At 45.8% G+C, this 25,547-nt stretch overlaps 1 protein-coding gene across 2 annotated transcripts in view; it reads left to right on the forward strand.

Annotated features, from left to right (window-relative positions):
• The window catches only part of LOC144132685 (uncharacterized), a 114,025-nt gene extending 98,616 nt beyond the window's left edge, over positions 1-15,409 (forward strand). The window contains exons 13-17 of one of the 2 annotated variants that reach the window (XM_077665280.1): positions 1,116-1,237; positions 4,658-4,787; positions 7,601-7,771; positions 9,665-9,778; positions 15,194-15,409. In XM_077665280.1, coding sequence (XP_077521406.1) covers positions 1,116-1,237; positions 4,658-4,787; positions 7,601-7,771; positions 9,665-9,778; positions 15,194-15,334 — 678 coding nt within the window. In that variant the 3' untranslated portion in view covers positions 15,335-15,409. The remainder of the gene's footprint in view (positions 1-1,115; positions 1,238-4,657; positions 4,788-7,600; positions 7,772-9,664; positions 9,779-15,193) is intronic. The other variant, XM_077665279.1, reaches the window with a different exon arrangement.
• Positions 15,410-25,547: the final 10,138 nt, after the last annotated feature.

A 25,547-nucleotide genomic window follows, 5' to 3' on the forward strand; every position in this document is an offset into this window, starting at 1 on the left:
GATATTACAACTACCCGCTGCATGCTCTGTACAGCATTGTTACCGGCTTGCGCTTGCGGGAGCATTGCTTTACCCAGACGCGAAACGACTGAGGTGAGTTGATGAGTACTGTAAGCCCCCATAAATTTCTCGGCAGGATAGTTGGAAATATCGCGTTTAGGAAGCGCTCACATTTCCTCTGTGGTGTGTTTAAAGTTCATTTTAGCACTGTTTTTACGAGTTTTGAAATTGAGAGTTGAAACGCAGGAGCGGCTCGATCTTCCGACATTCGAAGTATCAGAAGATACTGTCGAATCAAAAAGAAAATCTTATCTAGAAATGTAACCATTAATTTACTGGGGGTTCATACGTAAGGTAAAAAGCAGTCTTAAATTTTTGAAGGGCGTATAGCTCCTTATTGGTATTGAAAATTTATTTTTGCGGATTTACAAAAAATCTATCAGCCTAGGGCTCAAGCCAAAAAATACTGCCTTACAAAAGGGTAAATGTATCAATACAAAACAGGAATCAATGCACTTGATAGAATGAAGCTTAAATCTTGAACAACGAAGTAACTAGCGAGGCACCAAGCACATGAAACATAATTCCACTAGCCAGTGAGTTAATGAAAACGAATGTCAAGTACCAACAGTCCAAACAAGATAAAGTCTAACAATACATTTAAACGAACGCAAGGCTTTAAAATAATGAGAGAAGGTTTAGATGAAAGGTAATTTAGTACCATATTGAGCCTGAATTTCGAAAAAGTGCCCGCGCGGCGGCGGGACTACTTTAAGCGAGCGCGTGCTTCAGGTTGGGGCTGCTGGCACAGGCCTAGCTGCGATTTGTGCTTTATGCCATGCTGTGCTTTGTGCCCGAAAAACCCATTCTCAAGCAAATAAATACCTACCGACAAATCTACCGATTGTGCGGAATAGCCGATTTCAGAACACCTAAAAATGGCGATGACCAGAATAATGGAGGATGAAGTCCTGAAGGCGGCCACGGTACAGGAGCCTATGAAAGCAGCCAGGTTCTGAAAGTGAGGCGCCACTCATTTATGGTGTTGGCGCTTAGTGACATTCCGGTACACCAAGTCAATCTCAGTGATGCACTCCTGCGCGCGGAAACTGCAGGTCGTTGCCGACTTCCTGAAGAAAAAATTGACGCACCGACAGCACCACTCCGCTTTGGGTATCTCACTTCGGGACGGCTCCAAAGGCGGTGCTATTTTGGAAGCGGTGAAGCAAGCCCCTCAGTGAGTGACGATTTCCCGATGTTTCTGACGGAACCTGATAACGCAGGTGGCGCAGCAATATTGCTCCCAGGAATGCTGTCACCTGGCGCAAGAGCTCTGAGGTTTTACTAGTTGGAAAACTCCGCTTCAAATAAGCAGTATCCCAATGGGCCTACTTTTTGTGTGCTTATGGATGGCGGCTTCATCTGGAAGATGCCAGTAAAAGCTGCCGCCAATTTTAGGCATTTTCTTTTGAGCAGCGTTTATTTTTTTTTGCTCGTATAACTTTTACTTTGCCTCTCAGACTGTCAATTTCTTAGTGTATCTATTTCACTGATATTGTTTCCAGCAGGAGTGTGTTTACCTAACACGTGAAAGTTCGCAACTTAAACACAGTTTATGCTACTGACTACAGAAGTAGCGACACTTCCTAAACCTGCAAATTTTGGCTCCAAACAGACCACTATTTTTCTTGTAGATTGGGTCTGCGGGAAGTTTCGCAACTTTCTATATTAAAGAGGTCTGGTTGACGCTATCAGGCTCTCCCTGAGTGTTACCTTATCGGTCGTTGGGCTGCTGCACAGTCAAGGTACCAAAATTTGCGTACCAAAGGTATGCGAAATGTGAAAAGGCATGCATTAGAATTGAAGCTAAAAAAAACGCCGTTTGCCAACAACAATACATAGTCCTTGGTCTGCGCTATTATTCGACTAACCATTGGCAGCAGTACAGCAAATCAACGTTTTGTCATGGACAAGTAGGCATAAAAACTTTCGCACTTATTGTGTCCTTTCTTTTTTACCTTAAGATTTGATAACGAGGAAAGCTGTAACAACGAACAATTTTCTGGCCAGCTGGGAACAGTGTATGGCTGTCACGAATGTAGGCAGAAGTTCTCTGAAGGCATAATTTATGCCCGGCATAGCCGTGCTACGCGGCGGAATGCTCAGCCGGCGCTCGACGGCGTAGTGCTATCGCATGGCGGCCGTTCTTGTGTGCGCGAAAACAACGCCACGAAATCTTCCGTGTCGAGACTGGATGTAACCGTGCTCCGCAAGTGCGCAGTTCTCATCCTTTGACTAATTTTTACTTTACTCCCATATGTTGTTTCGACCCTGCAGGGCAGGGCGATGCATCGCACAGCAACAAACTGGAGCACACACATTAGAAGCGTAATCAGGAAGGAATTTTAGTGCTTTGTCAGCCACTGCGTGTTTATGGAAGTAGTCTTTTCATTAACGTTGAAGGCGAGTGTGCATAATCTGTAGACGATACCGTGTACATGGTCACAGGGTTGAAACATTTAGCCCAACAGAAAATTTTGGAAAAAGAGTAAGAAGACTGTCTAAGCAAGGCAAAGGAAAAAAAAACTGGCCAGTTAAACTATGGCTCGCTGTTGCTAATTCAGCGAGAAGGTATTTGCAAACCTGAGCTTGAAGTCTGCTTTGGCTATAGTGGGGTTTTTGGCGTTACACAAGCAGCGTGTATTCTGATCTAAAAAGCAAACCGCACACACATGGCTTGGTGTTGTAATAAGAGAGAATTACTCATTGCCATCCACCTAAGCGCATCCATGCGGCTACAAGGGAAATCTAGACAGCTTTCTTAGAATATTTGTAGTTAAAGAAGAATTCGTTTTTACCGAGGTTCGAACCTGGGACCACCGCTTCACCAAGCTCAGCCATGCGGCTACAAAAAATCTTTATAGCTTTCCTTTGTAGTCGCATGGCTGCACTTTTGGATGGTATTGAGTAATTACGCCCTTGTTACAAATCTACTCAACCATCGGAGATTCCTCTAAACATCTGACCACAGTTTAATGTTGCTTTGTCATGGCTTCACTAGTTTTCATTTTCACTGATTAGTGCACTGCAAATCAGTGCTGTATGGTACCTTCCCCCTCTTTATTTATTTCTTCTTCTCCTTCTTTTCACTTATTGGAACCATCACGAAACTGCTGATTACACTTAATCTTAGCTGATATAACTTAAGCAGCTTCGCAATGTAAAAATGAAAGCCGTAACGTTAAGAGACAGCACGAGGTGACTTTAGAGAGAACAACTCTTCAATTCGAAACTCGGATGAATCAAACGAACTTAAGCTGGACGCATTGCGCGATGCGCATAGACGGGGCTCTATTTGAGCAAGAGAGGACACCAGAAAAACTAACGCTTCGCCGAGTGCTACACAGAATGAGGCTCGATGGTGCCTTCAGGAAAGAGAAAATGAAAATTTGTTTTGAGGAAATGAAATGACGCAGTAACTGTCGCACATATATCGGCGGGCACCCGAAATGCACCATAAGGGATGGATGGAAAAACTATTTTCCTCAGAACGCATGTGCGGACGATTCCGTGTTAGATGGCCATTAATCCATGGCTGACGGCGACCTGGGTGGAGTAATCCACGGTCCTGGTCTGGACGACCGAGTCTGAGCTGGTTATCATGGCCTCCCACTGCTCGAAAGAAGGATCACGCATAATATCCGCTGGTGGCGGCGCTATGCTACAGCTCCATGATATGTGGTCATCGGCTGCTCTGCAATCTTCGCCAGACGAACTACTGGGCCTTTACCAATTGCTTCTCCGGGGGCGGGTAAACTCTCCGCTCAAGTTTGTAATGGTTAGTAAGGTCTTGAAAGGACACCACCTCATCTCTCGTGGACCTCCCCGGAACGTCCGGCTCACCTGCTCGGCGGGCGAAACCTCGAGCGTTCATGTGAGCGGTCTCGTTCCCAGGGTTTCCAGAGTGTGCTTGTACACAGACAATTTCCACCTCCGTAGTCTCTCGCCCCATGGCCCTATTATCAATTGCGCCGCTGTGAGAGATATTCTGCCCGTCGCCCAAATTTCGGATGGCTGTTTTTGAGTCGCTGAAAATCAGGTCAGCTTTAGTACGAGCTATAGCTAGCGCTATCGCTGCCTCCTCTGGAGTTTCTGAGGAGCGGGTTTTGACTAATCCATAAGAGAAGGAAGGAATAAAGGAGGAAGTGAAAGAAGACAGGAAGAAAGAGGTGCCATAGTGGACGTCTCCAGAATAAATTCGACCACGTGGGTTTCTTTAACGTGCACTGACATCGCACAGCACACGGGCGCCTTTTGCGTTTCGTCTCTATCGAAACGAGGCCGCCACGGCCGGCTTCGCACCCGGATGCTCCGTCTCAGTAGACGAGCGCCTTAACCACTTGAGCCACCGCGACGGGAACATTTCTTTAAAGAGTTACTAATCCAAATCGCTTCGTCAAAACGTCGCGCTGAGAGCGCGCGTGCAGAGCAAATTTCGCCCCACCCATTGCCTTCTCAGGGGTAGTTGGCATGCCCTTATATCAGGTAAAGGTAAAAAAATTATACATTTAGCTACATTAAGTGAGAAAATAAGAGTACATCACGAAATAAAGTGGCTCTGTCACCATGCATCATGATTTTCTGCGTTTCCCGCTAGCGATTTCCCGGGTCTGACGATGATCGTCCTTAAGCTGCACACCGAGGATTTAACCAGCAGCGGAGGTTACTGGCCAGTGGCACCAAATCCTGATGGCGTCGACCTCTCCGAACACAACACACTCTCACTGGTAAGAGGCTGCGTTCACGTGGGCGTGTGTGCCATGAGCGTGCTTGTATGCCTGCCCTGCGTCATGGTGCCCTACCATGCACGGCAACCTCCGGGTTACCCCACGGTGCACGTCGTTTCTGTGAAGTGTGGCAGCTCAAAATTGAATATGCGGAAATCAGGGGTGAAGTGTCTCTCCCTTATTTGGTGGGCACCTCAAAACCGGAGGGAAGAAAATTGAAGAAAGCGGGACTGAAACAAAGACGACAGAGTTAGGCGCTGTGTGGTGGATTGCTTTGGATTAATTTTGATCACTGAAGGTTAATTAAAGTGCATGACATCGCATAGCGCAATGGACGTGTATTTGCATTTCGCCTTCATCAGAAAGCGGCTACCACAGCTAAGATTTCATCAAACGTCCGCGTGCTCGTGAGTCGTACGCTATAACCAGCCGTATAAAAAATTAACGTTGGCTTTCCATAAGCAGAAAGTGCGCAAAAAGATCATTTTAGGTGGACACCCAAACCGCACCTTGAAGCAGGGGATAAGGCGGCCGTGGGCGGTGCGACGTAAGTGTACGTTAATGATCTCCAGGTGCTCAGACACAAGCAACACAGGCAATCGCCCCAAAATTGGAAATATATGTGCAAAGCCGGTCCGGCAAAAGACCAGAATAAAAGCATCCATTTCTAATATTGGGCCGATTATCTGTGCTGCCTGGGGGAGTACTCCAGAGATCTATCTACGGCAACCTCTTCTTCTCTCTCTTGTTTCACTACCGCCTTCGTACCTTCCCTAACCGCTCAGTTGAGGTGTCCATCAAGAAGTGTGAGAGAGCGCCTTTCATTTCTTCATAACCAAGAAGGGAGTGAACGACGAAAGAGTGGCCTGACAGCATACGGCCGTCTTAATTTTGAGCCTATCGGAACTTGGTAACACGGTCGGAATTTGACCTGCTTCCTCAGGGTCAGCAGCTGAGCGCTCTAACCACTAAGCCATCAAGGTGGGTCAGGCCAGATATGCACAATATAAAATAACTTCCATGCTCGCCAAGGTTAAGTTGGTTATGTTGCGAGAACTGAACGAAATAACAATGCGGTAAAATGTCTGAACTTGTGTCTATATTCGCGCATAGCTTTGCGTGCATCAAAGAATTAACCTATGGCGTCGAAAACCTTCAACTTCCTGCCATGCAATAGGCATGCTACTTTGGCCGATTCTTGTGCACCCTTGTTTAAGACACTAACGCACACTTCTAACCCACAGTTTCCTGACCAGTGGTGCCGTCAGCTGTTATAATGGTAAATAATTTAGTTGCAGAAGTTGGAGCGCTGCACGTGCAATAACTCAGTCTGAGAATTGGAGTGACGCCAGCGGAAGAGCTACCTATTTGTGGTGCTTGAAAAGAAGTCCCAAGTTACTACGACACACTTTTAACGAAACCAGCGCTCGCTGTAGCGGCGTCCCAGGGTGTCCCGGCGAGCCTCAGTGGGCCGCGCAAAAATACATGCCTAAAAGTGGCTGGTTTTAAGGTGGTGAACACTGAACACAACTGTACGGGTGTGCGAATAGCAATTTTTTTCATACAGATTTTTATACGAACAAATCAGTTCCGCTACTGAACCAGTTCTGAATAGTGTAATTAAAATGCAAATCGAGTGTTCGGATGAATATTAGCTACGTGTAAGAATATATGTAATTCAATCGAAACAAAGTGCTAGCTGTAGCGTTCAATGTCATGTAGATAAAGCTGTAGTCGACAAAAGCAAAATCGCTGTTCATTAGGTTCTATGTAATTTAATGTCAGCATATCACGTCTGCGACGGCCATGTAATACGCATAGGAAAATTACATTTTCCTGTCGATGACGAGACCAACCGAACTTGCCCCGCATTTCATTTAACGAGAGGAAACATGAGAAAAGGAGCTTGAAAACAAGACGACGGACGAAGACAGAACCCACACCAGGAGCTCTGTGTGTTCGGTCTTCGTCCGTCGTCTTGTTTACGCGCTCTTTTTCTCATTGATCGCAACCGACTCGCCCAACTTTCCACCCTTGTCAACGCGAGGAACATTGGTTATAAGCAATAAGTTTTGGTCCAACAAATTAGGTGCGAATGCATGGCTTGGCAAGTATAGCTGAGGCTGGGAGCGTCGCCCAAATTGAACGCCATTTTTAGGATTATTACAAACGGCGCCACACGAACAGACCGCGTACTGACGCTACCCCTCTCTCCCCGTGTAGAGTGATGGCGACATCATGCTATGAGGCCTCGGAGTGGACCCTGTTTTTGAAAGAGTTCTCTATGAAAACTACTGCACGCCGTATTCGAATTTCGCTCCAATTATTTGAAAACCTTGGATTGTATTCGATTCGTTTGCGCAGGTTTAAACATGCCCTTTTGAATCGGCTAAAGAACCGAGAAGAGTATATTCGGTTTCCCATCCGAAAATCGGAAACATTGCTAGAATCTTAAACAGGAAATTTCTGATGGGTTTATGATAATGTCATGTATTGTACGCAGCTTGTTTCTTGAAGACATTATTTGGCATTGAATTTACTTCGTCCATATTGAAGTATACCCGAAGAGAAGATATAGGACTGTTTCAACGAGCTAAACACCAGGGTACATATCAAATGAAAGCAAAGGTAAAAAGAGGAGGCAATTGAGTGGGGCTGAAGTTGTTGCTTGGAATGGGAGCATTTGGTTCAGTACAGTGCTTCTCGTTTCTCCTACATCTTTGACGGTGCTGCAAGCCAATGTCCTTTTGCCGATTTTCGTGCCTCTCTTTGTCCTCCCTCATGCTTTCCTTCGTCAAATTCCCAATCTCCAGGCCAGTATCAAGGACGAGGTGAAAAAACATCTTCTGGACATTGCGAGACATGGACGATACGCGATGCTTTCGTTCGCCATGTACGCAAGAACGTACCGCATGAAGGCGTCATGGAGCGAAGGTTCTGTCCGCGAGGTGTCGGAGAGCACCCACAATATGGACTACGCAGCGGTGAGTGTGCGGATGTACAACTGCACCGAATCATGGCCTTCAACGCGATTCGCCACTGATTTAGCTAAAAGAAGGACGCAGCAGAACAAAGACAATTGGCAAAATAAAGTAGTAGATAATTCGTAAAAAGTAAACTGCATATTCAACGGTAAAAAAATTAAGGTTTGTGCCTTGTTGAAGGAGCTGGAACGTATTGAATATTTTTAATACAGTTAAGAGCATTCATATGATATTGCATTCAGTTTGCAGATGAAGTTTTTATAATTTAGTGTATCCACCTTATTTCCCTTCTGAATATTCATAATTGCATACTTGTTATTGTATAATGTACGTTCTGGCCTGCTTGCACATTGTGTGCCACCTCACTAAAAATATTCCGCAACACTATGGAAACGGTCCTTATCCACTGACATTCTCGTTTAAAAAAAATACATTTACACGTGCCTACTAGCAGCTCGTGGCCTCCGCACTTAGTCGGAACGTAGACGAGGCGGCGGTGAGCTCGAGAGGCGCGCTCGGGCTAGACCTGGCTATGGGATTTAAAAGAACCGACCTCCATCTTAGGTTCTTCCTACGCCTACCTGAATGGCTCCCCTTAGGTTGTGACAATATTAACTCACTTTCCGCTTGCATACAATTTATTTAGTCGCATAAACTGGCGGTATATTGAAGGCGCTCTCTTGTTCACCTACGTGACCAACGTCAGTGCCGTGCAGCAATCTCCAGTTCTTGTTCGAGCTACATCCTTCCCCTCAGACAAGTGGTCACAGTGCCTGTCCAGCACGGACTGTCGGGTCACTTGGAGTACGTGGGTACAGGTGCGACATGCTAGGATGTGCTCATCCGCCCGTCCACTTATCATGTATGGCGCAGGCTCACAGTGCCGATCCCCTTAAGGGACATGTTCTATAGGAGTTATCTCTCTCTCCTTTACGGGCAAGAGTGATAATCTGAGTACGGATTAGGATGTTTAGTACGGGAAAGAGTGCATCGTCCCTTACGGAATATATCTCTTATAAAGCAAAATTCTCATTCCCATACTATACAAGTGCAAGATGAGAGGGTGCGCCCGTAATTGATATGATAGCAGCTAAGTGGGCGCTACGTACCTGATCCATACGAGATATGCAGGCAGAAATGTCGCTCTCAAACACTTTCGTCCAATGCTCATGTTTTGCAGATGCTCCCTGAAGCCAATGAACGCATGTGCAAAAGGTGTGTGGTGCGGTTCAGGATTTACCTTCACATCTTCGTTGAGGGAGAGGGCGTGTTCTTCATTAGTTCACGAACAGCCGGCCTCAGTTCGCAGTGTCATGTGTAGCAAAAGTTGTTACATTTGGTTACTAAGCGAAGGCGTATTGCACAGGCGTGCTGTGCTGAGCGACTTGCCGCTAGAATGGCGGCCTCTGCGTGCTGAGTAACATGGACTTCAGCAGAAGAGCGTGGCTAAGTGGACGGCGAGAACTATTGACGTCTAGCTGAAATGATGGTCAGATGAACCTCGGCAAAATGCGTGGTCAGATGAACAGGCCCCCGGTGACATGTCAGGGCAAAATAATGTATGATAAGGGAAGAAAGAGAACCTGTACAGAAAAGGTAGGAGGAGCAGAAAGGTATATCAGGAAATGAAATTCGGGAACGTGAATACGCTAAGCTACGGTGGCGGCAGCTCGTTGAGCCAAGGGCTTGTAATTAGACAAATAAGAATGGACTACTTTCTGCGGTATGCTTTGTGTAGCTGATATTGATGATGATGATCATGATGATGATTATGTCGATACTGAAGGCAGCAGACGCCAAAGCCATGTTTGAGGAAGATGTCAGTCGAAGGTCTCCGTTTAGCCCGAAAGTTCTCTTGATGTCAATATTTTCCAACGGCTTTCTCACTTGAAGGTTTGCAAGATGAAGGCCGAAAAGGACAGCTCGGACGCCGGGACGATGTACGCCGCCGACCTGCACAAAAAGTTCCTGGCGCTCTTCGATACGCCAGCAACGTGTAAAGCGAAGGTAAGCCACGTGTGCCTTGCTCAAGGTTTACAGAGTAGCCAACACAATTATCAGAGGAAATGCATATAGAGGCTATTGCATCCAGTCGAAGTGTAACTGGTCTTTCACGTAATAGTGCCTGAATTTCGGGCTTGTGTTGACGGTAAACGGCAAGTATGCAGAGTTTAATGCGCACCAGCGTCTTTGATAAATGAAACAACTTAACAATGGAACCAAAGGGGTCTTGCGACCTGTCAGCCATATCTCTTATGATGAGTTTACATAATGTGCAGAACTACGCAATTTTTTAAGAACAACCTTTAAATAGGGATGAGGTGCTGAATGGGCAACGTTTGAACCGTTTGCGTTTTTTGATGAAATTTTCAGGAATGATATATTCCGATGCATTTAAAGCACAAACAAAATTGCCGTCTTTTATCCCATGTGTGAAGACAGTTGTTGAGCGTGTCAGTTTAAAACAATCACCGTAAACGTTCTTGTACTTCAATAGATTTTTGGTATTGACGACTCAAGGACTGCCTCTCCTGCAGAAAGAAGGGGGTCGATTGTTGTTCTTTGGCAAATCATTCAAAAAACGACACGAATTAAAGGCAGATGGGGCTTTTTCACTGACACCGTTAGTTCAAAATCTGTCTTGTTTTTTTGTGCCATGGAAACCTGCAAAACGAGTACGATCGGTAAATTATTTTGTTCTTTTGAAAGCGTTTCTTGAGAAAGCACGGCCAACGTAATCGGTTGTGCAGTCTAGTAGCCGTATGTTTCCTAAATATGAAGTTTGTAACAAAAATACACACTCAGAAAATTGAGTTATAAATTTTAACACATAATATTTTTTGCCGTAAGCGTTTTTTATTATGTTAAATGCCTTTATTGAACAGCAAGAATCTTCGTTTTTCATTTCAGTCTGATAAATAACAATTCATCGCAGTTTTTCACATCTTCTGTTTCTGACCTGTCGACAGGTTTTCTTCGTTATCTGTAACACGCTTAAAAAAGCCCAACACTAAGGATAAGCTGCGCATACTATAATAAAATCGTGCTGTTAGGAATAGGAAAGGCTAGAATTCAGTCTTCAAAGGGCGCGTGATCCGCTTACATTTATCAGAGTCATAATATCATTGTGCCTGCTAATTACGGTTCGCATGACTGGAATTATAAAAGTTTTGTTTGATTTTTAACGCGTTCCTGCTGCAATCTTCACAGCTTGCCTCCACAGTCCAGAAAAGGTGAAAATGAACTCATATTCCTTCTTGTCCCCGCAGTGCACTTTGAAATTGATGTTGTCACGCTCTGCTGGTGACACCGCTTGTGACACCCTTACGGAAAGACTTCCAATTTTCCTGCGCGTATTCTGAGTGGATTATAACTAAATACGATAGAAGATATTTACTATATGAGTTTATCAACCTCATATGACCAAAATCTAGAAATAACTTTTAGAAATTAAAGTACTGTATCTTTGCCCTTCTTCCGCCTATCACAATAGATACTGTATAAAAAAATTAGCTACTGCTGAGTGCCTGCGTGAACGCCGCAAATGCTTCTTGAGACAACTGCTACACAAGTAGCACAAACTCTTAGTCTCTCTCAGCAACTGTCGATCCCATCATTTCTATGCCTCACTGATTAGGACACGGGCTTTTCTAAATAAGTATGTAATTCGAAGAAATTATTCATTCATCTGCTGACCAGCTACTTCAGACGCTGTGAGCACTGTTAAGAGCAGAAAAAGGCTGGACAGCGCATACCAGATTGCAGTGTAATGCCTCGTATCCGATTACAAACTCGAGTAGCCAATACGCGCTGTAGGAGCACGGGAACTGGAATACAGTGCACCAGAGGCTGTGCACTAAATGTTGCAGCAATATGGCTGAGGTCATAGGAACCGTTTTTGGTTTTGTGGGGTTTAACGTCCCGATGCAACTCAGGCTATGAGAGACGCCGTATTGAAGTGCTCCGAAATTTTCGACCACCTGGGGTTCTTTAACGTGCACTGACATCGCACAGCACACGGGGCCTCTAGAATTTTGCCTCCATCGAAATTCGACCGCCGCAGCCGGGATCGAACCCGCGTCTTTCGGGTCAGCAGTCGAGCGCCATAACCACTGAGCCACCGCGGCGGCAGGAACTGCTTTTAACATCACACTTCCGTCATTTTTTTCTGCTCCATGTGTTTTAGATCGCACTTGTTGTCCGAGGATGTTTAAATAAATGGCATACTGCATAAATATTGCCATTATACCTAGTTACATCAAAACAGATTTCTTAACACAAAAACGGTGACGTGCGCACGGCATACCATGCGTAGAGCATACAACTAAAGCCCCATGATAATAGGAAAGTAGCGACACTCTCCTTCGCGCCGCGCTTTCCTCCTCGATTCTCCTCGCGCGGCGGCTGTGAGCTCTGCGCACGACACGCTTTTTCTCCTTGGCGCCTGCCGGCCGACCGCAGCAGTGAACGAAGCGCGTGTTTTTGGGCCAGCTATGCGCTCCAGGAGTGCACAAAATCTTTGAAAAATTGCAAGAAAAACATTGAGAATGCCGAAAGTAACGTTCATGAAGAGAATGGTTTCTTAGAAATACTGACGTAAACAAAGCCTTAGGCGAGCTCGGTACTGCAGACATTTAAGTCACATGATAAGGTGTTTTAGTTTGTGCTCCTGATTTAGTACTGCCTCTGACTTTGTCTGTGTTTGTTTTTTTTAGAGCGTGAACTCTGTCGCCGCAGTAAAACTTATGAAAACGACCCGGGCTGGTGCTCTGAACTTCAAGATCAGAGAAGGTCAAAGCGGGACTTAGTCTGTTTCGCTACTGTCAAGCTATGAGTATAGGCATAGTATATGTCACGTGGTAAACCGTGAGTTTGGATCACTGGTTAATTATACGCTTATTATGACTAATCACTGGAAGCCAAATTAATTGATATTTAGTAAATTGCAATTAAAACCCAAATTTGCGCTGCAGCATCAAGTCATATACAGTTGCAAAACTTAGGCCAACTGTAATGGTACCGTGCTAGTCAGCGATCCACATTAATCTGCGTTAATTAGTTAATTTGTTACAAAACCAAACAATGAGCTAGACGATGAAGTCGTATACCTTGCGACAGGAACAGCGCAGCACGAGACAAAGAAAGGACAGGAGAGACACGACGCTTTTTCTCGTGCTGCGCTGTTCCTGCCGCAAAATCATGCACCAACCAGCCCAACTTTCCACCTTGCTAAAGTCATATACTGTTGAAAAGCTTAGGATGAATGCAAATGCTCTGAATTAGTTTACGATACCTATTAATTAGTGTTATTCAGTTATATGCAATCAAAACCACCCTTTGCATTGTAGTATCGAGTCATATACCTTTTGAAAGCTTAGGTTCAGTGAAAATGAGGTGTGCTAGTTATCGGCCCGAACTAATTAGTGCTGAATATCTAACTGCAGTTAAATCCTAAATTTGCACTATAGATAGAAAACTAAGGGCAAGAGTAAACGCGTTATGCTAGCTGGCCAAACTTAAAGAAAAACCTCACAAAAACAGAGCTAACATTCTAGCTAGGCTTAACACGAACTGGTTCGAAATGTTTTTCGTTGCTTTTGCATTTAATTGCGCACTTACAATGCGATCAAGGAGCGCGGACAACCAATCATTGAACTTTATTAGGCACTGGTGCCAAGGAAGCGTAAGAATATAGTCGGTATACCTATGAGAGAACGCATTGTTATCTCTTAGCAAGATGAACGCCTCTCCATAATGTAAGTTTTTACTTTGCACTGAGATTTCGTTCCAGTATGTAGTATATCTAAAGCTGGTATTTAGATTAGGTATCACCTGAAATGTATCATTAAAGAAAATAAGAGCATGGTCAGCAGGATGATTTATTTTCGCGCACGCAAAAGAACTTTGATTGACAAGATACACGTAACAGACGGCAGTATCACATAATATTCAGCATCCACGCTATATAGATATATATGTGCTATGCAGTATTGATGACAGTTGAGAAAAACATGCTCAAGGAAATACAAGAGTGGTGTATGTGATAGCCGAAATCAACGTCACTTTGTACATCTATGCAGCAGTTTCATGCAAGCGAATGTTAATGTATAATGGGATCTTACGCTAAAAGACTGTCTGTTAAAAATTGCCAATTTGTTGTTATAAAGACGACGCTACAGGCGCAATAACTAGCACTTTTTGAGCCCAGTCGCTATTTCCAGAGAAGATGTAATGCGCGGATGCTTCGGAGATTCGTTCCGTTCTGGCCTCGCATGCAAAACAACCTAAAAACGAAGCAGCAAACAACCTTCGAATGATGCCTTCCAACCAACGGTGTCAAGCATTTTTTATGACGTCGTGGTTAATCCTTAAAATGAGTTGCCGGGCGAGTTGGTATTCCATGCTTACATTCACAGCGCAAAGACTAACACGGCCACGAGGGGAGACACCACAAAGCACCGACCTCAACAACGTGAAAATCCCCCAACGAGAATATAAATGGTATCATTAATACCGCATAACCACCATCAGGCCGCTTGCTGCTGTTGTACGCGCAACAGCACGCCATAGCGCTTGCACGTTGTAATAAAAGCACGGCGCTGTGATATTCGCTCACGGAGCGTAGGAGAAAAATGGAGCGGAGGCAAAATTACAACACAAACAATACGCCGGACCCGCGCGTTTCCAAGGGCAACGGCAGGGAGACCAATCGTCGCTCAGGAAATCGGGCGGAGAGCCGACCCTCAGGGAAGGGGCGCGCAAGGGGTGAGGAGAAGGCGATGAGGTCGCGCGGCGGCGGCAAAGTTCAATGGTTGGCGGTACTTTCATATTATCAAGGGGCTTTACATATAACAATAGTCTTTCCGAGTGGCACGCTTGATACCGAGGGAAAACAAGCGTGGTCAGATCAGCACTACCAAATGATACGAAAAGTACGTGAGGAGTACCGGCATAGGCACGGTCGGTTAACGTCCATGAAGTTGCATGGCGGCTAGTGGGGGACGCCGCAGTGGAGGACTCTGGATTGATGCTAATTACGTGGGGTCCTTGACGTGCACTGGCATCACATGCCACACGTACGTTTCGTATTCCGCCTGCAGAGAAACACTGCAGCTGAGTTTAAGATTCGAGCCTGAGACCTTTAACTTAAATTTTGAACTCACCAAAGCAACTGAGCCAAGTGTCACCACTGGCAGACGCCTTCCTGAGGCCACGGACGCAGCGTGGCTTAAGGAACACGAGGATGATAATGAGGCATTTTTTGGGTAAAGACTCAATCATCTCCGAGCTGTCTCGCCGCCCGCTGCACAAAAACGTGAAACCACCGCACCTGTTACAATTGCTGAAATCAGCTGAATGATGTTGCCCTAATCGCATTGTCTTTTATTTCAATTTGGTTCATTGCGCACTTGTCTTCTGCAGACAAAGGCCAGGCTCCGCGTGATGCCGAAGAACTTCACCGGCGTGGTGGTGTACAACGTGGAGATGGATGACTACAAAGGCAGCTGCGGAAAGGGGCGGTTTCCTCTCCTCAAGGCGATCAAGCATGGGCTTGCGGCTTAACCGTATCTAGCGGACGGCTGTACGCCTTAAAAAGCTGAAAGAATTTCTGGCGCCGGCATGAAACAGAGCCTATTAAGACACTAGTTGTATTGAACCAATTTTGTCTCTTTTTTTGCCGAGAAATTCTGTAATGAGATGGCCGAATACATCGTTAATATTACATATGTCTTCTTAAGAGTCAACAGCTAACTGAACGGCAACTTGAACAGCGTTTAGTATTCAGCTGGTAGCCGATTCCATAGCTCAACCCTGAATATACGCTTCTTATCGTCCACCCTACTGTCCAGTAATTTCTTTTGTAGCCACTTACAAATTCTTTCCGCGGAAGGGTTTCTTTCCGAACTGCGTTGGAAAGAGTGCTTGCACATCCGCAGGATTCCTAAAAGGGGAAAAAAATCCACGGGCACCTCTCTAAAATGACGAACACGACATATCGCTCAACCAGGTGCCATACGGAGCGAAGCTGAATGACAAGTATTCAGCATAAAATATCAGAGGTTATAGAAGCTGCCCACTCTTTCAGAAAATGTTCTTAGTACTGAGAAGGCGCCCTAGCTGATGTCATCCAAGTTATAAGCATTTTAGCAAAACATTACGGAAGATCGAAATGGAAGTTCTGAACGGTGGGAGCCAAAATCTTGCGAGAGGGGTGAGGTGAAGACGACAGTGTATAGTGATGCGGATGCCACGAGTATTGCGCGGTACACGAATGTTCATAGAAATGCGTGGTAGTCTCGTGGTGTAGGACGTCGATCTATCGCCTTCAATAAACCAATTTTGTGTTGCCTCTGCTACCTCACTCACCCTAGTAAGTATACATTGCATCAGCTCACCGGCTGCTTTCAAAGAATGTTTCCTCAAGCATCCTCTCTACGAAGCGAGAAGGAACGCATTGGTGCTGAAAGCATGTTCCAAACAGCTGGTCTTCACACTAAAGAAGCGAATGCCCCGAACGAAGAGCTTGAGCGAAGTTGGGCACGCACGCGGCCAGTCCCCCTCTTGAACCGTGTTTGTCCGCAGTGCCTCTGTCCCAAACATATCCATATTCAGACTGGGATAGATAAGGCAATCGAAGTCAGTTTAATGTGGTACAGCAAAAAGGAAGGTGTCGTTTGAAAGATTGTTGCTGCGCATCTTATCTATGATGAGCTTGATAATGTGCACGTGATCATATAAAAGTGCGACTGAAGGAATGAGCTAGTGGTATGCTTATTGTGAATTATGCAGCATCCGTTTTCGACAGCTTCTGATGAATGCTTTCTCCTCGACACCAAATTTTCCATAAATATCGCGCTCGGAAAAACTTGTTGCGAAACAATTTTCGATAACGGTTTGATGTTGATGCATGCTTGTAGCACATATGCCAAATATGTTTGGGTAAAAAACTACAGAACGCATTAAGGAGACTATGGCAGAAGCGAAGGTACTCTGTTCGTGATTAGTGACGATGGTCAATATCAGTTTTGAGATCGTACACTGTAATTGTGCCACATATTTGAGACTGTCACGATTGGTATGCTTAATACGCCACATATTAGAGACTGTCGCGATTGATATTAACGGGTGTAATACACCATTGCACTATGGACCAGGATACCAGCTAGGTAGCTGTTACAAGACACTCAAGATCAGTTTGAGGAATGGGTATACTTATCAGTACATGAAAAGCTAAACAATGTGCATCAAGGCTTCTCAAGCACGCTAACAGCTGCCCTCACCTTGTATTTTGCTGAGGTTAATGAAGACACGATTTTTGGCGTCTGAATACATATTCGCTGCGGGATTAGCGCCCTGGCGTACTTGTACGAGGGCACGTTCCTTTTATTCATCACATGCTCATGGGTATAGTCCACTTACTTCCCAAAATCGGTGGTCTGCGTTTGTGCGTTTGGTTCCTTGTTTTTGCGGAAGCACCAGTCGGTGAGTGTGTCCCCAGCCTTCCAAAAGTACTTCCTTCTCTCTAGACTCCACCCATCACTCAACCACCTAGACGTGCTAATGCATGCATATAGGCCATGCCAAAACATGCGTACTTCCGTTCCCTGAAAGGCACAGAGCCTCAACTTCTGGTTTCGCATTATAGATCGTCTACCGTTTCCTAAACGCAAAGTTTATCTCAAACATCTCAGTGTATTCATAATAATACTCTTGAGAACTTCACATAAAGTTTAGAGCTAGTACAAATCATGAGAATCTCAAGACGACAGGACTCTGGCTGCGTTCATAGCAGCTTAACATGCCTGCACAGCGTGAAAGAGGCCACGATACGAGAAGAGGCGAAGAAGAGAGCAGCGTTTTCCTTCCTGTGTAGTGGTCTCTCTTGATTGACATTGAAAAGTTGCCGGCATTGTATACTATTATGCACATTAAGCCATTGTCCCGTCTTTGATCTCCGTTAACAGGACACCTGATCTTGCGTCTTCAAATCTATCAACCTACATGCTATTACCACTCATTTTCCCGCCAAAAGGTTCCTGTATCCTGCAATTAAACACCTGTGTCTTGGCCACTCATCCGAAGTGGGTATGTGCCAGCATTATTTGAGGCCTACCTACCTACCTCTGGATTGTCTTCTGCTCGACATGCGCTTCGCAACAACTGCTTGTCGCCACCAGCTCTATCCCGACCTATGTATCGGCGCTCTTCTCAACCTTTGCAACGCAGTTTGCACCCTTGTAATGAACGCGTCTGGAGAGCCCGGCATGACGTCGAACCTTGCATTCATCGATCTCGACGCGATCGACGGCGGCAGTGATTCGATCGCGTTCGACTCGACCATTAAACATAAATTCGCCCACGCCGGCGCTCGGCGAAGCGAACGCGGTGGCAACGCTTTCGACGCCGACAGGGACAGCGTGGAGGGGGACGGCGGCCCGGGTAGCTGGCATCGCAGATGGTCGCGCTTCACGCCGTGGTCCCGGGTTCACCAGTGTATGCTAGGCGCGGTTTTCCTGGTCGGCGTCCTCTTCGTCGTTGCCGTGGGCGCCGCGTACCCCTTGGATGGCGATTACTCTGACGAGCCTCGGTTCCGCGGCCCCTTCGAGATGGGTGCACCCGCACCGAACGGAACCGCTAACGCCACGGTTCCAGGACTGTAGCTATGGTGGGCGAAGCTTCAAGCACTTTGCGTGTGATCGTAAAGTTAGCCCTTGAAGATACTGAAGCGGGTTTAGAAACCGGTATTTCTTAAAAACTACATCTAATGGAGGTTTTTTTGGACGTGCATTTATGTTTGTGGTGTAGTTTTCGAAAACAAAAAAATGCTTGCCTCGATCCTGAGCTTATTCGACTGTATATGAACGAGGATTTGATCCGTTATCTCGGTCCTATTCAATATAACTGCATGCCTGGCAGTGGTCTTTGCTGGAAGAGTAGTGTCTTTTGCTGGTATAAGTCAACTATTCTGGGCATTTGGGAGGTACTGCAGTAAAATACGTCAGTACGCATAACACGTAGTATTTAACTTGTGAAATAATCTTAACAGTTTTGAGAATGATACATGTATTCAGTAATACGCACTACTTAAGCTGCACGAATGCTGAGCAAAGTGTGCCACTCAATCTTTCAATAAGGGCCAGGAAGAACAGTCAAGAGCAAGTGCAAGTTTGCAAAGATTTCGCCTTTTTGTTTGCCACAGCCCGAAAGATGTATCACTTCCGTTACCAATCACAGCAATGAACTAAATGAGCTTTTTAATGCTTTGTTGCATCAATAGAGGCAGATGCATCAAAACTGTTGCGCCTTAGTCCCCTGCCACCAAGGCATACCAGGTAACGAAGCCGCCCATGAGGCAGTCCGCGCACTTACTTGCTGGGCATCAGGCGTTCCCTGGGAAAACCTGAACCCAGATCACAGCCCTCTTTATTTTAAAGAGATTACTGAGCACTATCAAGCCGAACACCGGCTCTACCCGGTTCCTGTGAAGGAACTTGGTAAAGCTGGCGAATTAACTCTCCTTGGGCTCTTTACAAACACCCGTCTGTGCCCGGCGGTTCTGAAGCACCTTGACTCTTCTTTTGACGGCCGCTGCTCATTTTGTGGGGAGGAGGCCGACACCTTTCACATGGTTTGGGCATGCAGGCAAAACCCTTCTCTCCCCTCCCCCATCACCCATTCCCCTAGCCTAGAGTACTGGGAGCCGGCTCTGTTCGTCTGCCAGGAAATATGGGCCCAACAGGCCCTGCTATGGCGGACCTGCGCAGCGGTCAGGACCAACGGGGTCCCGGAATGAGGGACTTCGCTTTTGTAAGGAGCGAGACCCACTAGGAGCCTCTCCCCGATCAATTCTTTGTATATATGGCTAAATAAATGCTTTTCAATACCACCATCACCTAGACCCTACGTTTATACACAGCCTCTTGTATTAGCCGAAGAAAAGCTTTATTTAAAAAGTAACTTTTTAGACAAAAATTTCAATCTAGCTGTCATGAGTACTGGAAGAGCTTGTATAGAGATTGTTTGCTGTTCTTGTTTCTGTTTTTTGTACCACATACCCAAAGCAGCTTAAAGGCCAGATAAGATAATTTTTTTATTGGTTTTATTGTGTGCGGCCTGCGTGCTACTGGCGGTGGCACTTAGGCACTATTGTTCCGTGCACAACATTGGTAGCTAGAGCCCGAGCCGCTGCGGAAGCTACAGGGATCCCGGACTAGGGCTCCCTCCTAGTGTTTGTAAGGGACGGACCCTTCCGGCTCGCCCCATCGACCTCTCACTGTAAATAGAAATAAAAGTTTTCCTCCTCCTCCTCCTCCTCCGTGCACAACAGGTGCGTTTTGTAAATAGATGAGGAAAAAGAGCAGAAACCACCTTAATTATTAGGCTGGCTGGTGAGTCTTTCCATTCATGGACGGGATTTGTTGTTTGGTCATCATCTGCATTACTAAAATGTGCTATTTTTCTTTAGAAGACAAGAACTATTTGACGCCTTAGGGCCTTCTACCATTGCGTATACGAACAGAAATGTCCCTGCCGCCATTCTAATTTTGGTTTTAGACACGAAAAAGCTGCCATCCTAAAATCTTTCTGAATTATGCCTTCTGGCTGCTATTTTCAAATTTCATCAGTAATGAACGCATCCTAAGCACTGCGATCACAATTCTCAACTGCAATCACAGAACCGGCCTCACTTCGTTTTTACTTGTTTGAAAAACGTTTTTGACCATCTGTCAGTCACCGCCTACGTCTTGGTCAATTACCTGAACCGGATACGTGCCATTGACTCATTGAGGACAACAACCAGCCTTGTTTCGAAGTGCTCACTACCAATCTAGTAACGAATGCCCGGCTGGGCATTCGGCTACCGCAGCTGGTGCCTTACGAGGCATTTTATTGCAGTTGCCATTGTCTGCTTCCTAATTAGTTTTCGTTGCTGTCGGCATCCAGTCCCTTTTGAGGTGCACTCTTAGTCACGAAGCTCATGGACAGCCTTTAACAGACCAGAAAGCTTTCGGACAGCTAATACGTGAGTCCCATTGTTCTGAATGCGGTGCAACAGCTGCAGTCTTACACCGTTCAGTTTCGTGAGCGGCATGAGAAAGTTTCCAGGAACTTAAAAACGCCAGTTCACGTGGCCAGAATTGTAACTAAAACTCCGTCAGTCGTCTGCTCCCGAAGGGGAATGTTATCTTGATGGACTTAGTCACGAGCGATAGGTGCGTTGTGAACCGACGAATGGTTGCTCTTGCTAATGTACCTATTGTGGTCACATGGTTTGATGGTCCTGGGTGCGGAGGTACTCCGGCGTGCGACCTGTGCGAATATAATGAACCAAGTGAAAGTCTAGACAGAAGCGTGACCAACGCATCGCGTGTCATCTTCTCTGCGTGTCATGCGTGAGCCGGGTCATTAACTAAAGATCCATGCGCATGTCAGGTACCTTCCAAGCGCAAACAGGCACGTGGCTTTTAGGAACGGTCTTGTTCGTTTTGTGTTGGGAATTATGCACCTGAAGGTGATGTCAACAGCGTGCAAAATATGAAAGAGGTGGGCGATGGCTTCAATCTGGTCGTCCAGTGTCGTCATGCCCATGTTAAAGAGGGTAAGTGGTCAGTGGGAGGAAGGTCCATGTCAAGCATCAAAGGAGCGATGCGATTTCATAGGAAGAGAAGAGAATACTTGCCCAATTCATCTACAGCTCGGGCGGAGAAGTAGATGTCACGCTGCAAGTGGTCTTGGATATTACCGCCTTCCATCGCGCGAACGCTTGCCTCTAATCGCTGCCAAAAGTCGTTGCTCATCTCCCTTTCTTGTGCTTATTATCGTCGTTTTCCTTATAGCTTGGGGGGGGGGGGGGGGGGGGGGGGCTACCGTACGTTCTGGGCCTCTATATTAAGAAACACGTTCACTAAAAATTGTGCGCATGTGGCTAGTCACGCAATCTATTCAGTTACCCACGACATGCTACGCGTCTTCCAGCTGTGCGCTGGGGTCACAGAGAAGTAGGTGAGCCATATCTTTGTTGCCTCAACTGAGAGTAAAAATTCTGCGGTCCATTCTCTACTTGTCTCTTACTTAATAACGCCGATGATTTCCTTTAGCTCTCGGCATTCTTTACAAAGCCCATTCGCACTTTCATTTATACATCGAATCTTCGCCTCTAACAGATATTTTTCCTCGAATATAAAGGTTATTGAAAGACACAAACGCTGGCAAATGTCTCACGTCTGGCCTTCCGACTAGGCCGCTGGTTCTTGGAGTGGGCGAGTGCACTTCGTAGCCATCTTGCTCCGGTTGTCTCCAAATGCCATGTTCCTTCCTTCTTCGCTTCCATCTTAGCTTCCGCCGCTTTTCCCGTCACACGCTTGGGTTGTGAGCTCCGCTCCCAGGTGAACTCCAGAACAACACCAATGTTCAACCCCAGATTCTCAGCCCATATCGAAGACGGATGCCTCTCTTTCAGCATCTGAACACTCAGGCACTGTAGGCAATACCACCTACTTGGCACTCTCCCCTGCACCTAACCTACGCATTGCCTGCCCATTCTAACTCGGCCGCGGCGGCCATGTTTCGAGGAAGGCGAAACACAATAGAGCCGCCGCGGTGGCTTAGGGGTTATGGTGCTCGGCTGCTGACCCGAAAGCCGGGGGCTCGTTCACGGCCGCTTTGGTATAATTTCGATGGAGGCAAAATTCTAGAGGCACGTGTACTCGGCGATGTCCGTGCTGTTTAATGACCCCCGGGTATCGAAATGACTCCGAAGCCCTCCACTACGCCACCCATTTCTCTCTTTCTTCTTTCACTCCCACCTTCCTTCTTTCGCTTACGGCACGCTTAAGATGCCCATCCAGAAGTGTGACAGTTACTGCACCATTTCGTCTAATCAAAAACCTCTATTTTTTCTTAATCCCGTAAATATTTCGTCTTACCATTATGGCGCAAGTTACATGTCGTCTCCCATATTAGCCACTTACCGATTTCACCGATGTTACATTAACCATGCTCGACCTAGAAAAACCGAGCCTCGAATCAAAACAAGGCCAAGTGGAAACGAAGCGCTAAAGCTCCTATACAGCATTTCGCCTTACCGCGCCAAATCGTCCGCCATCTTCTGAATAATATACAATTTTTTGTCTGGGATATGTTTAAGCTGACTTCGCCACTTCTTCACTATTTTTCTGTGCCAGTAATGCAGTGAGCGTGAGAGCAGAAATTTTTTTCCTGTAGCGGGATGCACGAAGGCGTCGTGACAGATCAGGTCTTATCGGGCACCTTAGCTCTGTTTCCAAAAAGTCTATTTGGCTCGATCAGAAGGGCATGTGTAAATACGAGGTGCTGCTAGCAGACATCGTTGTAAACACAGTAGTAACGGGCACATAACTTAACATAAATCTACGTAACGTAACTGCCTGGTCGGGACACAAATATGAAAGTCGCTAGACGGTGGTGTGGCGTTACGCAACAGCCAAGGCATTCATACTCTTTGTACCCTATTTGCGTACCCTCTCCACCGTAGTGTTAGTCAGTAGAAGGATTTATCCGTGCGCCGCATTCCGGCAGAGGTGGCTGGGATCACATCTATCCATCATCGGTGGCGCAAAATAGATATGCTAGCATCTGACAGGTGCCGTCACTGTGGCGCTCCACCAGGCATTTCTGATTTGCGACACTTGTGCGGTGGAACTGCGAATGTAATAATGGTGAGTGGACAATGGACAATCAACAACGGCAACCCCTGCGATTACCTCAGCCAAGCTGGGCTTCAGTAAGGAAGGAAGGAAGACCTCAGACGTTGCTGGCACATACCCACTACGGGGGAATAGCCAAGACACACACGGTTAATTGCTGGATACAAGAAAAATTTTGACGGGAAAAGGAGTGGTAATAGTATGTAGTCTGATAGATTGGAAGACGGAAGGACAGGGGTCCTGTTAACTTGGAGATGGGAACGGGACAATGGCTTAATGTGCATAATAGTATACAATGCCTGCAGTGTTTCAACGTCGTACTGACTGAGAGCGGGAAAAAGGAATTATAATGGGAGTCGCTGCGTTTCTTGAAAAAATGTATTCGTTAATCTAAATCCTACATTCTATTATAATGCTTTAATGCTTGGGTTGTTATGCTTGCGTTCCCACTGGACGCCGTGATGCCGATATTGATGGTAAATATGAATTCGTTAGTTTCATCACTAACTAGTATCGTAAATGCATTAATGCTGTTGTCCTCTATTGGAATGGCACATAAAAAAGTGGGGGATTGCCCAGGATGCTTTCAACAGTCAAAATGTTGGCAAACATTCACTCATTTAATTTATTGAAGTTTTATTATAGTTTCAAAAATGATTTTTAAAACTTATAACTAACAAGAGAATCTCTTGGACGCAATGATAAAATTATTCAGATAATCACACACTTCTTTTAGTTCACCTGGCTCTCCAAAGAATATAAAGGCGACGCTTAATCAAGCGAGCGGAATTTGTAGATGAGGTTCTCGCAAAGAACCAAACCGCCGAGAGGAGATGAGAAAGTGACAAGGTTCGGCATAGAGGACTCCGATCAGCACAAATAAAGGTTTAGTCGTGATATTCTGCAAAGCAAGTGGGTTATAGACACCTCGCATTGCCGTGAGCTACATGAGCGCACTATGCAAGGGAATGCCAAATGTTGAAAATTCGCTGCGGCAAGGCTAGGCTTATGACTCAAGGAATGCCGCTGCAGGAACCATTGAAAGCGAATGGTAGTCAAATGCACAGTGTTTGGGATGAGAGGTACCATAGGTCCTCAAAGTGCGGACTTTGCTAAAATATCAGGCATCAGATCAGCATCAATTCCGCAGTGTCCAGGTGTCCAGTAAAAACGTACTTCCTTAAGATGTGGTAGTAAGAAATATCTTAGTGAACGGCCCGGAAAGTTGTACCTCGGACCTTGAAGTGCAGTGAAGAAAGAATGGCTATTAGTAATTGTAATGACTTGATTAACGTGGAGAGGGGCTCTTTATAAGCCCATTAGAATCACTAGAAATTCAACAACGAATATAGGCGTATAATGAGGGGCCCGAAAAAAATAAATCCAATCAAGAGCCCTGGACTAAACGCCGATAGCTACATTTTTCTTTTGCTGACAGGTAATTGAGAAAACTGCCGTATATATTGAATATTTATCCGAAGGACCATTTAACAACGTAAAGGCCACATTGAGGACGCTTCCGGCGCCACTCTGCAGTGCTCCGAGTCTCCGACAAGTGCTCCGCTGTGAGACATCGCCTACAGATGACTTTGTACACTCCGTGCATTTTAAACGGCCCGCCAAAAGCACTGTGCATAAGGGTGAAAGTAGAGGCTAATAAACCGCTTGTTGCTACTTATAGTTAAAAAACGCAATATTTTAAATTTGTATTTTTAAGCATCGTTATTCAGGAGGCCTTTTTCCGGCAGAAGATAAAGTCGTAAAGATTGCTGCGAGATAGTCGCTGACTTTGCTTATTTGTTTACCGGCATGCATTTAGCGGTTCGCACGCGTGCTAGCTAGTAGTTAGGGAACGCTCAATGTGCAGCACGATGTGGTTCGTGGTGCGTCATCATCCGTTACCATTCTTCTGTGTGCACCGTTCGTATTACTGGAAGTAGAGTTAAAAAGAAGATGTCCTGAGAAAGCTGGTTGCCACTTCGAAAATACTTTCGTTTCTCTGGAGCGCCTTCGAAGGCACAGGCACTGCACAAGTGCGAGCACATAAACCTCGCAAGCACTCAAGCGTCCCTTCACAACAAAACAAGCGA

Source organism: Amblyomma americanum, chromosome 5, assembly GCF_052857255.1.
Source record: "Amblyomma americanum isolate KBUSLIRL-KWMA chromosome 5, ASM5285725v1, whole genome shotgun sequence".
Classification (NCBI taxonomy): domain Eukaryota; kingdom Metazoa; phylum Arthropoda; class Arachnida; order Ixodida; family Ixodidae; genus Amblyomma; species Amblyomma americanum.